This window comes from Ailuropoda melanoleuca, chromosome X, assembly GCF_002007445.2.
Source record: "Ailuropoda melanoleuca isolate Jingjing chromosome X, ASM200744v2, whole genome shotgun sequence".
Classification (NCBI taxonomy): Eukaryota; Metazoa; Chordata; class Mammalia; order Carnivora; family Ursidae; genus Ailuropoda; species Ailuropoda melanoleuca.
The window spans coordinates 45112317-45126152 of NC_048238.1; the positions used below are offsets into that span (position 1 = coordinate 45112317).

Here is a 13836-nt window from a genome sequence, read left to right on the forward strand (position 1 = left end):
GGCATGGAGACTGGAGCCCCTAAGAGATGCACAGTAAGAGAGACCCACACCTTCCCAGCCCTACTTCCTGCCATCCGTGGCACCTGGAATGCATTAGGCAGGGAGGCCCTGCCTAGGGGATCTGGGAAGAAGCTAAGGCGGGGGAGCAGGGAAGGTGAAGGTGAAGGCAGAGGTAGTGGTGTGGGCAGAGGCTGCATGCCTAGCAGGCCCAAGCGGAAGGACTGCTATGCCAGCTGCAGAGCCCTGGGGCCAGCCTTGCCAGTCCTGCCTTTCCCGGTTTCTACAGGTGCCTTCCCTCTGTGACTTAACCCCTTCCATGCACGGGCTACAGGAAAACAACACAGAAGGCTGAAAGCTGCCCGCACCAGGAAGAGCCTCCCATTCCCTCTGGGCCTCAGCCCCATACCTGTGCCCCTCACCCTCCTGCCCTTAACTCTAGGGCTCAGGGGGGCACAGCTGAGCCCTTAACTCTAGGGCTCAGGGGGGCACAGCTGATGCTTGACCCCATCAGGTCTTCAAGCTCACTCAGACTCAGTGCATCCCAAGCCACACCCAGCCCCTAGTGGCTCCTCCTCCTGCCTTCCCCATCCCAAGAGTGGCACATCCATCCCCGAAGTTCCCCAAGCCAGAGGCTGGGCTTTCTCCATGTCTCCTCCCTCTCCCTCAACTCACACATCCAGCCAGACCCCAAGCCCGAGTAGACCTGACTTTCTTAGCTTTAGAATCCATAAGCGTTTCCCCACTGTCCAGCTTCCTAACTGGTTTCCCTCCCATCCTCTCTACAAGGCATTCTCCACACCACCACCAGCTTATGTAAACAGTCTGCTTCAATTCCTGCAGCCCTGTGAAGGGCTCCCCTTGCCCCCTTGCCTCCCGGGTGAACTCCAACCTCCTGAGCTTGGGGACAAGTAAGGCCCTGCTCAAGTACACTTCTTCCCTGCCCCCACCCTCCAGCCACAATGGCCTCTTGTCTGTTCCTCGAAAGTGCCCTCTTCCGCCTGGTGCTTTGGCACATGTTGTTCCCGTGGCCTGAATGACTTTTCCACTTTGCCTTACCTCTGGACTTCCATTTATCCTTGGAGTCTCAACTCAAGTGCCCTCTTTTCCCTGCTTAGCCGCTTCCTCATATGTTCCTGGAGCATCTGTGCTTAGAATTACTTGTCATGTAGATCTTCCCTGCTGGGAAGAAGCTCTGCGAGCCTAAGAATTGTGCCTGTCTTGTTGCACACCAAGAACCTTGCACAGGGCCAAGCACATAGTACATCTTCAACAAACATTTGTTGAATAAAGAAATGCCCTTCTTCCTCCCCTTTCACTTTCCCTTATCTGCCAAGTATTTATTACCGAGTATTTATTGATGCCATGTTACATGCCAGACAAACGCGACGATCAGGTCCCAGGGTTATAAATGGGGAAACTAAGGCTCTGAGAGGGGAAAGGAGGCCTGGGGGGGGGCACAGTGTGCCAATGGCAGAGCCCAGAGTGCTGAGGTTCCTTCAGCTACTGTCCTGCATCCTTGTCTTCAGCTCTGTGTGGGTTTTGAAGCACCTTGTGGAGATGTGATGCCTTCCAAGTCCAAGCAACTGGGTATTAGAGCCCAGAGAGGCTGGACTTACTGCTCCAAGGATGTCTGCTCTCTCCAGAAGAGGGAACATAACTCTGCAGGGCTGGCCAATGGCAGACTGTGCTTCCTGCCCTCATTCCAGACAGGTCCTAGCCCCACCCAGCCAGGATCTGGCCAGCTCCACATCTGCCTAAGGCATTTAGCTAACTAGCCCCCAGAAAGCAATGGTTGGTATCTGTCTCAGACACAGCTGCCACTCACCCTTGAGGAGGCAGGCAGCTCCAGCCAGGCCCTCCCACAGGGACAGAGGCACCCACAAGGGCTGAGGAACGGGGGTGCCAACCATCTGCAACTTGGAAGCTTCGGTTCCTTTAGTCCTGTCTGGGGAAGTCCTTTGCCCAGCTATCCAGAGTTTTTACATTTTGTTGCGTTTGTTTGGAAGGCCCCAGCTGACTGAACCAAATCTGGGTCTTTTCCCAGACATTTCCTCAGACTCTCAAACTGCCGCTCTCCAAAAATCCCCAGCAGAGCCCACCAGTCCCTCCTGTCAGGAGCCCCCTCCTCTTTCCATGAACTACCTCCCTCAGGATGCTCTCAAAAGGGAGAATATTGAGGGAGCCACAGGAATTTACCAATGTTTGATTTGTTTTCAGGAGTATTGCCGCAGTTCTTTGCAATAGCCACTACCCTGGGTATCTGTGAAAGGAGTTTCAGCTTTATGCAAATGTGCTTTAAAAACTGCCCTCCCTCCCCAAGGCATTTCTAAGGCAAAGTTTGGACAGGTAATGAACGATCCGCCAGAGTGTGACCCTGCTGACCTCACTATCTATGTCTTCAGGGATGGGACTGGCCCCTAGAACCACACACTTCTCCCCATGAGCTGCTTTGTGATCCATTGTATGCATTGGTTGTAAGAATTCCCAAACATCTCTGGCCCAGACCTCTCTCTTTTGAGCTTTCCAACCCTACCTACAGATGACTGCTGGCTACTTCCACCCGGATGTCCCCCACGGCCTTTCAAACTCAACATCCTCCCTCAAACCTGCTCCTTCTCGTGCAGGTAGATGGCCCCAGCACCACCCACTGGGTCACTGTAGTTGGTTTCAGACAACAACCCAGACTCATCCTGGACTTTTCCTTCTTCTTTGGCCTCTACATCCAAGCCACCACCAAGGCCCATCCACGTTAGCCTCTAAATATCTCTCAGATCTTATTGTCCTTACGTACTGCCATCACTCTAACCCAAGCTACGATCACCTGTCACTGGGATGACTATGACCCACGCCTGCCTGTCTCCCTGCTCCCATTCTTGCAGGATGGGATCTACCATCCACTCTCCTCATGCAGCTCTGGGGATCTCCCAAACACCCACATCTGAGCACATCATTCCCCTGCTTGATAAGCCCCTCCACAGTTCCCCTTTGCCCTCAGGATAAAGTCCCTTTCCTAGCCTTATCCCTTACTCCTCTCAATACCACTCCCAGTTTCCAGCATGCCCCAAGCCTCAGTGCCCTTGCTCCCACTGAAACTCTTACCTGAACTACCTTCCATGTTTCTCCTAGCTCTACAAGCCTTGCTGACACCCTTTGGAGCCCTTGCTTTGGGTCAGGCCCTGTGGTGGGTGCTGCTGATGCCGAGGTTTCCTTGACCTAGAGTCCCAGAACTACAATTGCTTTCCAACTTGAAGTGCCAAATGGCAGCCATTCACTGGAGCCAGGCATAGATGGTAAACTGAGGCAGCCGGTGTTTGTGCATATGTGTGAAGGGTCGACTCACTCCCTTTAGCTTAGATCCCCTGCCTTCCTTTGGGCTTGGGAGGGAGGGAGGTAGGCCCACACAGGGTCCTGAGAAGAGGGCCTCAGAGGGGAGGCCTATGCATCCTCCAGGCCTTCACCATGCTGATTCACTGTAGGACCATGAATAAACTGCCTCTCTGAGCCTCCGCTGCACCAACTAAAAATCCGTTCCCACTCTAGGCTGTGCATCAGAATCACCTGGGAAGCTTTAAAGAGAGATTCCTGGATTGCAACCCCAAGATTCTGGAGCTCTGAGGTGGAGTCTGGGAAACACATTTATTTTTTCAAAGTCAACCGGGGATTCTGATGTTCACCCAGTTTGGGAAACCCAGAACCAGATGCTGTCCAGGGCCCTTTCCAGTTCCCATTCTAACTCTAGGAGTCTCTGATGATGCCCTAGACTCCAGATTAGAGGGAGACAGCCCTATTGCTGCCCCCCCCCCAACTGGCTCAGTTTTCCTACTACGCATGAAAAACTCTTACATCAGGTGCAACTATTTTGAGTGAGACAGACCCCAAGCTACTCCCCACCCAGCATTCGGAAGGATATTCTAGGCCTCAAAACTGAGGAATAGGGTAGGGTTTTCCCCAAATCTCTGTGATCAAACCTACAGCTTAGAACTCCTTTCTGACTCTCTCAAAGCCCTCTCTGGCATCTCTTTCCAGGTTTTATTAACCTGGAAAATGGGTATAAAAACAATTGCCCCCTCCCTACCAGAAATCAGGGTAACCAAAAGAGAAAGCACTTTGAAGCATGGATAAGACATAACTACAGTGGTCCCTTGAACAACCCTATGAAATGCACAGGTCCACTTATATGTGGATTTTTTCCCAGTAAATATACTATAGTACCATAAATATTTCCTCTTCCTTATGATTTTCTTTCTTTTTTAAAAAGATTTATTTATTTATTTTAGAGACAGAGAGAGGGAGAGAGAGTGTATGTGCAAGTGGGGGGGGGGCGCAGGAGAGAGAGAATCCGAAGCAGACTCTGTGCTGAGGACAGAGCCCAATGTGGGGCTCAATCTCACCACCCTGAGACCATGACCTGAGTTGAAATCAAGAGTCAGATGCTTAACTGACTGAGCCACCCAGGCACCCCTTCTCTTCCTTATGATTTCTTAATAACATTTTCTTTTCTCTAGCTTACTTTAAGAATAAAGTATATAATACATATACAAAATGATTTGTTAATTGACTGTTTGTGTTATTGGTAAGGATTCTGGTTAAAAGTGGGCTATTAGTTATGTTTTTGGGGAGTCAAAAGTTATACACAGATTTTTGACTGTGCAAGTAGGGGCATGGGGGTTCATACCCCCAATTCCCCCATTGTTTAAGGAGCAACTGCATTATTTTTAAAAGCACCCCCCCACACACCAGGATGGGCCACTGGTCCCTAAAGATGGTGATTCAATAAAAGCCTCAGCAGTCTGAGGGAGGAAGTCTGCAGGCACACAGAAATCTTAACATGTAGACTAAAATGTTTCAACCCTTTCATTGAGAGGACTCTCTTTCTTTCTCTCTTTCTCTCTCATACACACACACACACACACACACACACACACACACACACACACACACCCAACAACCACCAACCCTGCCCTCTTTGGGCCAATTATAGGCAAGTCCTGTGGAGACAGAAGCAAGTCACTTGTGCCTACCCCTGGGCCGGCTGGGCAGTGGGGGAGGCGGGCCTCTCACACCCCATGCTGCTGTGAATCACATGGCCCAGCGCCTGCTTTGCCAGGGCCTGAGTAATTCCTCCGCCTCCTCTTCAGAAGGTTTTTCCCTTATTTTTAAAAATTTTTATTTAATTCTGCAGGCATCTCACCAGTATCTCATAGACTCCTCATGGCATTCTCCAGATGAGGAAATCGAGGCTCAGAGAAGGGAAGTCACTCACACATGGTCACACAGTGAGTCAGCTAGGAATGGCTGGTTGGGAAGCCAGGTCTTTGCCTAACACTCTTCTTATTCCTAATCCCCATCTTGGAGTGTGTGTGTGTATATATATATATATATATATATATATATATATATATATATATATCAGCCACCAATTACAGACACAAGGACTTCATTGGCAAAAACTAGAAACTTTGTTTTGCTTTTTTGGGGAGAAGGGGAGTAGTTCAGGATGGGTATTGTGATTGGTAATTTGTAAGGATTGATAGAGTGGGAAGGCAACTCAGAATCACCATCATGAGGGGCGCCTGGGTGGCACAGCGGTTAAGCATCTGCCTTCGGCTTAGGGCGTGATCCCGGCGTTATGGGATCGAGCCCCACATCAGGCTCTTCCGCTATGAGCCTGCTTCTTCCTCTCCCATTCCCCCTGCTTGTGTTCCCTCTCTCGCTGGCTGTCTCTATCTCTGTCAAATAAATAAATAAAATCTTTAAAAAAAAAAAAAAAAAAAAAGAATCACCATCATGGGGGTGGCAGCAGTGACAGTATCAATCAGAGCCTAGAAACCAGGGGTCGAGACACTGCCCAGCTACTGATTCTCAGACCAAGAGCATCTGGAGGGCAGGAATTCTGTTGTCCTTCTCTTAGACAATAGTTACTGAGGGCCTACTATGTGTTCCCTTCATATCTGTTCAGGCATTTGTTCAACAAGGATTTATTAAGCACCTACTGTGTGCTAGGCACTGCCCTACTCCCTGGGGATACAACAGTGAACAAAACATACAACCCCCTTGCCCTTACAGAGTTCACATTCTAGTGGAGGAAGATGGGCAATAAACAAGTAGACACATACAATAAGATAATTTCAGACTGTACTAAGGGCAAGGATGGAAGCTGTGTCAGAGACTCACAAGTGCCCCCCCCCCAGAGTGGTCAGGGAAGGTCTCTTGGAGGAGGTGACATCTGAGCTGAGACCTGAAAGATAAGAAACAAGCCAGGTGGAGAGCAGGGGAAAGAGCTGCCAGGCAGAGGGAAAAACAGATGCAAAGACCCTGAGGTGGGAGTCCTTGTGGCATATTTTGGTCTTTGAAAGAAGGTGCTGCAGTAAGGCAGGCAAGTGGCCTGCTCCACACAGTATCTGTTGAGGGGTGTTTGGAAAGCCAGCAGGAGCAACATGCAGGGCAGGGTGTTAAAGGCCTCTTGTCAGCTGGATATCACCACCCCACACTGAGGGAGACCCTGGAAACTCCCAGAGGTTCCATCACTAGCCCAAGGTCACAACAGCACTACTGCTAACTGTGCTGGGCCACAGTCCCAGAGACCTATGGACCCTGGGGATGTGAGCCCTGGAGATGGGGGTGGGGGTGGGGGGGTCGGGGGAGGGTTGCAGGGGCTCAACAGCTCTGGCAGTGTTGCCCAGTGGAAGGCAGACCAGAAATACACTGCTCTTTCTCTGTGGCTCCTGGGCTCAGGTCCATATGGGGATGTTCCCAGATGGGGGTGGCCCTGCTGGACTCCTCAGACACTCAGGTCTGTGCAGCGCAAATGCCTCTCCAGGCAGTAGTCTGTGGCCCCAGCCTGACCTAGAGCTGCTCCACCTCTGCAAATCCAAGTTCAAGCCTCTTGATTTCTCTTCACAACCATCCTTGCAGCCCTGCAGCTCTACAGCTCTGCTACAATTGACTTCTGCCCCCCACCCCATCTGCTGTCTCCCTACCTACCAGCCCTCCCAGCCCTCTCCTCCAGCTTGACCCCCAAGGCCCACCTCCTCCACCTATCTCGCCCATCAGCACCTTCTACTCCCTCCTTCCCTTGTCCTCCTGCCACACACACCTTGGCAAAACCCCAACCTTGGATCAATCCACCATCCCTCTTTTTTTTTCTTTCCACTCATACTCCAGAGCTGCTGAACAGTACAGGAGAAAATCACATAAGCAGAAGGCTTGGCATTACTTTCACGGTCTCCAACCTCAGTTTGGGGAAAGAGAACGACCACAGACTTTGGACTCAAATATATCTGGTTTTGAATCCTGGCTCCATTCTAGCTGTGGGACCTTGGGCAACTTACTCAACTTCTCTGGGCTTCAGTTTCCTACCCTACAAAATGGGACTAATGATACCTACTTCACAGGAGGCTCCTGAAGATGAAATGAGAGCCCGTATAAAGCACCCAGCCCAGTGCCTGGCACAATGTAGGCGCTTGGCAAATGGGAGACTCCTTTTCTCCTATTCCCCCAAACAAACTCCGTTCCCCCAACCAAACTCCCCTTACTGTCTTGCAATTCTGCCCGTTTTTCTTGGAGTGCTCCCTCTCCCATTAGTCTCAGCAGACAGACAAGAAGGAGGTGGGAAGGGTTGAGGGGGCAAGGGGACAGAGAGGAGATCGCGGACAGAGGTTGAAAGGACTGGACGGAAGAGGAGCGAGGGAAGGGGGTGGGGGTTGAGAAGACTCAAAGGGCCCCGGTGAGCGGGCCGGCTCCGAGGTGGGGCTTAGAGGGCCCGAGAACAAGAACCCGCTCCCAGTACCAGGCCCGTGGCCCGGGCTCCCATGCTCTCTCGATCACTCACCAGGCCGGGGCTGTGAGCCCTCCAGGTGGTAGGAGAAGCGTAGGGCCCGGTGGTGCTGTGGACTGGGGCCGCAGGGTAAGACCCGGGGGCCTGGAGTAGCGCCCAGGCTGGCGTCCGAGGGTCCGGCAAACTGGGGATCGAGGGGGCCGCCGAGAGCCGAGCCTGATCCCCTAAACACAGGCAGTCCGGTCTCGGAGGCTCCTGGGTCGGTGTCGGCACTGACCAGTGGAGCGGCGCTGGGGGCGTTTGTGGTTGGGTGTTCGGGCTCGGAAGGCCCGGCGCCCCCCGGGGCTCGGTGGCCGTGCATGGTCCGGGCCTGGGCGCGGGGCCCGGGCTCCCCGCTTGGCTCCAGCTCCTGGGGCGGAGGCGCGGGCGGAGGAGGCCCGGCGCCCGGCGGAGCAGCGGCCTCAGGCTCGGGGGGCGGGGTTGCGGGCTCAGCCCCACTGCGGAGATTCAAGCCCCCGGCCCGGGGCCCGGGCCAGCAGCCGTGGCAGCAGTGGCAGTACCAGCAGCAGCCGCAGCCACCGCCGCTGCCGTGCCAGGCATCGCCGGCCCGGGCCCTGCGCGGGGATTGGGCTCGGCGGGGCCGGGGGCCCGCTGAGGAGCGCTGTCTATGCGGCAGCGGCTGGGTGAGGGTCGGGGGGCTGCGCTCTGCGCGGGCTCTCTTTTAGGAGGAGAGCCACTTCCGTGGCCCCGGGGCGAGCGGTCCGTCTGTTCGGTGTGCGGGGTCTCTTTCTCCCCGAATGGGAATCGATCTGGGCTCTTCTGACTGGTCGGAAAGGGTTCTTCCTCCCGCCGCAGCGGAGGCTGGGGGGCGGAGGGGAGGGGAAGGGAGGGCAGGGTAGGGGAGAGAGGGAGGAGAGGACGGCGCTGGCGGGGGGCGCGCGTGTGCGTCGCGCGCTTGGGCTGCGGGGCTCGCCCTCAGCCAATCCCTCTGGACGATGCTTCAGCCGCGGGGGCAGGGTAACAGCTTCGGCCTAGGTCTCCGCGGCGGCGGGCAGGAAGGAGACGGAGAAGGGGGGTGGGGAGGCGGGAGCCGTCGCTGAGGCAGACGCAGCCACAGCGGCGCTGGGACCCAGTTACCCGGGCCCCGCCCCCTCGCCCGGGATTTGCGCTTAGCCACGCCCCCTGACTCGGACCCGCCTCGCTTCTCGCTGCGACCGCCCCCAAAAGCCCTCCTTCCCCTTAAACATTCCCCTCAGCCTTCGTTCCCCATCCCTCCGTGGTCCCACACAGGCAAGTCTCTGGGCTCAAACCCCTAAGCTGCCTTTCTGCCCCTCTCTCAGGTCTTCCTCTGACTGCTCGTCCTTCAATCTCTTTCCCAGAAACCTTTCCACAGGTTCCAGAGTCTCCCTAGTGCTTGGCTCATAGAGGACTTGTCTTTGATACGCTTCACTCTGCTCAGACCAGACCTTATGGTCTTTAACTTCGCTTTAACTCTCTTGCCAACAGCCTCAGTTGTCAGGATTGTTGCGTCCGCCTGGCAACATCCCAACCTTGGATCAGTCCAACTGTCCGCTTTTTCCATGCCTGCGCAAAGGCAGTTAAACACTGCTGGAGAAAACTATTCAGTCTCACAGATTTGTGCCACTATAAACTCATGGTCCCCAGCATCTAGGAGGCCCTCAGTACTGACCCACAACTCTACTGTGTCCCTCGACTGCCCTTTCCCCCATGCTCCACAGCAGCCCTTTCAAACCTCCCCTCTCCTCAAACCCCCAACTTCTCCATATGCCCCAAGCCTCAGCAGATGACCCGACCTCCTACTTCACAGAGTAAACAGAAGTCATTGAAAGGAAGTTCTGGACTTCTGGCCACCAAACCTACAGAGTCCTTGCTTCTTCCCATCATCATCTAAACATATTCAGGTCGGTCTCTTCCATCTGAAAACAATAAACAATTGCTGAAAAGTCTCCCTCTCCAACCACCATCTTCTCTTCTCCTCTCCATAAACTTCTCAAAAGAGTTGCCTAACTTAACTGTCTTCATTTTCCCACTTTCCACTTATCTTTCAACCCACTCCAATCTGATTCCACTACTTGCCTAATACTGCTCTCTCATCAGGGTCTGCCATGGCCTATGTCACAAAATCCAATAGAATCTTTTCAGAGGTTATCCTACTTGACTTCTTGGTAGTATCTGGCACTTATGACCACTCCCTCCTCCTTAAACTACTTCCATGACAGCACACTCTCATTTTTTTCTATTGCCTTGATTAAATTCCTGTTTACTTTCCAGACTTCTCTTTGTCCAATCCTTAAATGGTGGTGCTCCTTAGGGATTTGGTCTGAACTCTCTTCTCACCTTTCTCTATGCTCTTTCCTGCAATTATTACATTTGCTCTCATGGCTTCAATTATCATCTCTTTGCTGATGACTCCCAAATCGATACCTCAAGGCCAGATATTTCTCCTGACCAATGCATTCAACTGGTTGACAGCTTTACCTGAGCACTCCAGAAGCACCTAAAACCTCAGTTGTTGTTTTTTTTCTTACCACCTCAAGGCATCCTCCTCCCAACCTGTTTGTCCTTCTTTGTAAATTACTTTTGTGAATGACCCCAGTCAAAGCAGAAACCTGAGTTATACCCTGACTCTTCTCTCTCCTCCACCCCCATGCAATCACCAAATCTTGTCATTTTTACTTCCCAAATATCTCCCAAATTTATTTATGCAGTCTCTCCATTTCTGCTGACATGACCCTAGTATAGGCCAGCACCACATCCAAACTGCAATACCGTCACAGCCTCCCTGTTTCAGTCTTGCTCCCTGGAATCCCTTCTCTACACTGTAGGCAGTGTGATCTTTCCAAAAGGTAAATCAACTCATATCACTCTCATGTTTAGAACCCTTCATTGAGTCCCCACTGGCTCAAAGAAAACCTATCTTCTTCAACAAGGAAGATTAAGCCGCACCCTTGATGATTTATTTGATGCCTGCCAGCCTCTCCAGACTTCATTCTTGAGTCTAAGTTGAAAGTCTTAAACCATTCCTTAGTCTCTCTAGACTCTGAGTTTTTGCATATGCTGTTGCCTCTGTGTGAAACTCCACATTTCCCCAATTCCACTTCATTTTTTCTTCAGATCTCTGCTCATTTGATGAATGTCTTTTTAAGCACATACCATGGGCCAGGTGCCATGTGAGGCACTAGCTATGCAGCAATGAATAAGACAGACATGAACCAGACCGTGAGTTTATGGTCTGGTGCTGGAAAGGATGTGAAGTAAACAAACACATAATTGCAACACATAAACACACACATAATTACAAATTGTGATAAGGCTGTATAAAGAGATAGAACAGGGTGATATGAGGGAGAGTAACGGGTGGGGGCAATTAAGTCTGAGGGGTCAGGCAGAGCCTGATATTTAAACTGAGATGTGAAGGAGTGGACGTTAGCAGATGACGAGTGGAGGTAAAAGCGTTTCACACAGAGGACACGGCAAGTGGGAAGGCCCTGGGGAGGAGGGAAAATGGTATACTTAGGAACTGTAGGAAGGCCATGGTGGCTGGAACATAGTGAGCTGAGAGTGAGAGGAGTGGGATATGAGGTCAAAGAGGTAGGCAAGAGCCATATTATATAGGGCTTTATAGACCATGGAAAGGAGAATGGATCTTAGTCTGTGAGCAATGGAAAGGTATTGAAGCAGTGCTTTTAAATGTGGGTCAAACTGCAGAAGGTACTGAAATCAAGTTGAGAAAAGAATAGAAAATATTGATGGATCATAGAATCATGTAGGAAGGGTAAGTTTGTTTCATGAAACTTTTGTTTCAGGTTGTATCATATGAACTGAAACATGATGAAATAGTATCTCTTTTGTAGATAATTCACATCTCCCAAATGCTGAAATACGCTACATTGAAAGGTTTTTAATTTGGGATTGAAGTGGTATGATTTTTTTAAAAAGATTTTATTTATTTATTTGACAGAGAGAGAGACAGCCAGCGAGAGAGGGAACACAAGCAGGGGGAGTGGGAGAGGAAGAAGCAGGCTCATAGTGGAGGAGCCCGATGTGGGGCTCGATGTGGGGCCCGATCCCAGAACTCCGGGACCACGCCCCAAGCCAAAGGCAGGCACTTAACGACTGAGCCACCCAGGCGGCCCTGAAGTGGTATGATTTAAAAAGAGTACTTTGGCTGCTGTGGATTGGATTGAAGGTAGGCAAGATTAGAAGCTTACTGCAGTCGGAGATACTGGTTAGTGGACTAAAGTGGTGGCTGGGGAGATGGAGAGATGTAGACAGATTTGGGAGATATTTAGAATTGAAAGGGGTTGCTGTGGTGGCTTGGGGGAGGGAGGGAGAGGGGGGCATCTGTGGTGGCTCCCACAGATCTGATGTGGGCTAGGTCATTCTTTGAGATGAGAAAAACAGGAAGAAGAACAAGTTTTCAGAGGGAAGATCAAGGGTTCATTTCTACACTCTCTTAAGGTAATCAAGTGGAGAGGTCAAAGCAGGGAATGGTATATATATTCCAGGGAAGAGGTCTGAGTTTCAGGTATAAATGAGAGTTGTCACTATAGAGATGGCATTAAAAGTCATGAGAGAAGAGGTCAGTTTGAAAGAGAGCAAAGAGAAAGGAAGAGGATCCTTGACTGAGCTCCAAGGAGCTCCAACTTTAGAGACTGGGCGAAGGAGCAGAAGGTGGCAGGGAGACTGAGAAAGAGATAAAGAGATGGGGACATAACTAGGGTTGTGTTGGAGATTTTTAAAAAGAGTACTGAGAAGTCAACTAAGATGAAGATTTGAAAAGGGCCCATTGGATATGGCAACATGGATATTGGTAGTGACCTTGATAGTAGTTTTGATGGAGTGGTAAGGGTGAACACCAGAATGGGTGAAGAGGGATGGGATATACCATTGGTAAGAGTGTAAATTGATACAACCACTCTAGAAGAAGCTGGATGTTTTCTAGTAAAGTTGAATGATATACATACTCTATGACCCAGCCTTTAGGTATATATCCTAGAGCAGTGGTCTGGGATTATCCTGGGGGTAGAAATGGGGGGCAGGGAGCCAAAACCTTAATACTAGTAAGGTATTATTTGCTTCTTTTACTCTCATTATCTCAAGATTGTAGAGTGGAGTATTGTAAATGTCACAACAGATTGAATGCAGAAGCAGATATGAGAATCCAGCTGTCTTCTATTAAGCCATACAATAAATAGATGTGCAAAAACGTAAAACAATGCCACTTTTCTCACTGAATTATTTTTGTTTTGGAAAATAGTTATTTTTTAATAAAATATGTTATTTATTTGAATATTATGGATTTATTACTGTTATTTTAAAATTAATATATTGAAGGTTTTGCAGTTTTAATTTCTAAAGCAGCAAATATCAATTGATATAACTGACATTCGTGAAAGCTTTTTGAGGTCTTGCAGTGATTTTTTAAAAAAGGTTTATTTATTTATTTGAGAGAGAGAGAGAATACGTACACTGCTTGAGAATGGGGGGAGGGGCAGAGAGAGAGAGGGAAAGAGAGAATTTCAAGTAGACTTGGAGCCTGTGCGTGGGGTGGGGGCTTGATCTCACAACCCTGAGATCATGACCTGAGCCAAAATCAAGAGTCAGGCACTTAACCTACTGAGTCACCCAGGCTCTCCCTGCCCCCCCTTTTAAAGATTTATTTATTTATCTTGCAGTGATTTTTAAGAATGTAAAGGAAGTCCTGAGATAAAAAAATTTGAGAATTGCTTCCCTAGAGAAATCCTTGCACATGTGTACTGGGAGACACTACAAGAATATTCACCAAAGCCTGTTAGTACCAGCAAGGAATGGAAACAAGCATGGGATGAATAAATTCAGACATATTTATACAATAGAATATTGTAAAGAAATAAAAAATGAATGAACTCTAGCTACACATACAACATGGATGAAACTCAGAAAACCTAATGCTGATTCAAAAAAGTCATAGAAGAATATGTTTATATAAAGTTGAAAAACATGAAAAATTATGCAGTATATGGATACAGTCATATGTTATAAAACTATACAGAAAA

General features: G+C 50.0%; 1 protein-coding gene across 3 annotated transcripts in view; it reads right to left on the bottom strand.

The window, feature by feature from the left end:
* The window catches only part of FGD1 (FYVE, RhoGEF and PH domain containing 1), a 41488-nt gene extending 32598 nt beyond the window's left edge, over positions 1-8890 (bottom strand). The window contains exon 1 of one of the 3 annotated variants that reach the window (XM_034649002.1): positions 7832-8890. In XM_034649002.1, coding sequence (XP_034504893.1) covers positions 7832-8138 — 307 coding nt within the window. In that variant the 5' untranslated portion in view covers positions 8139-8890. The remainder of the gene's footprint in view (positions 1-7831) is intronic. The other 2 variants (XM_034649001.1, XM_034649003.1) reach the window with 2 other exon arrangements.
* Between the last annotated feature and the right edge of the window lie 4946 nt (positions 8891-13836).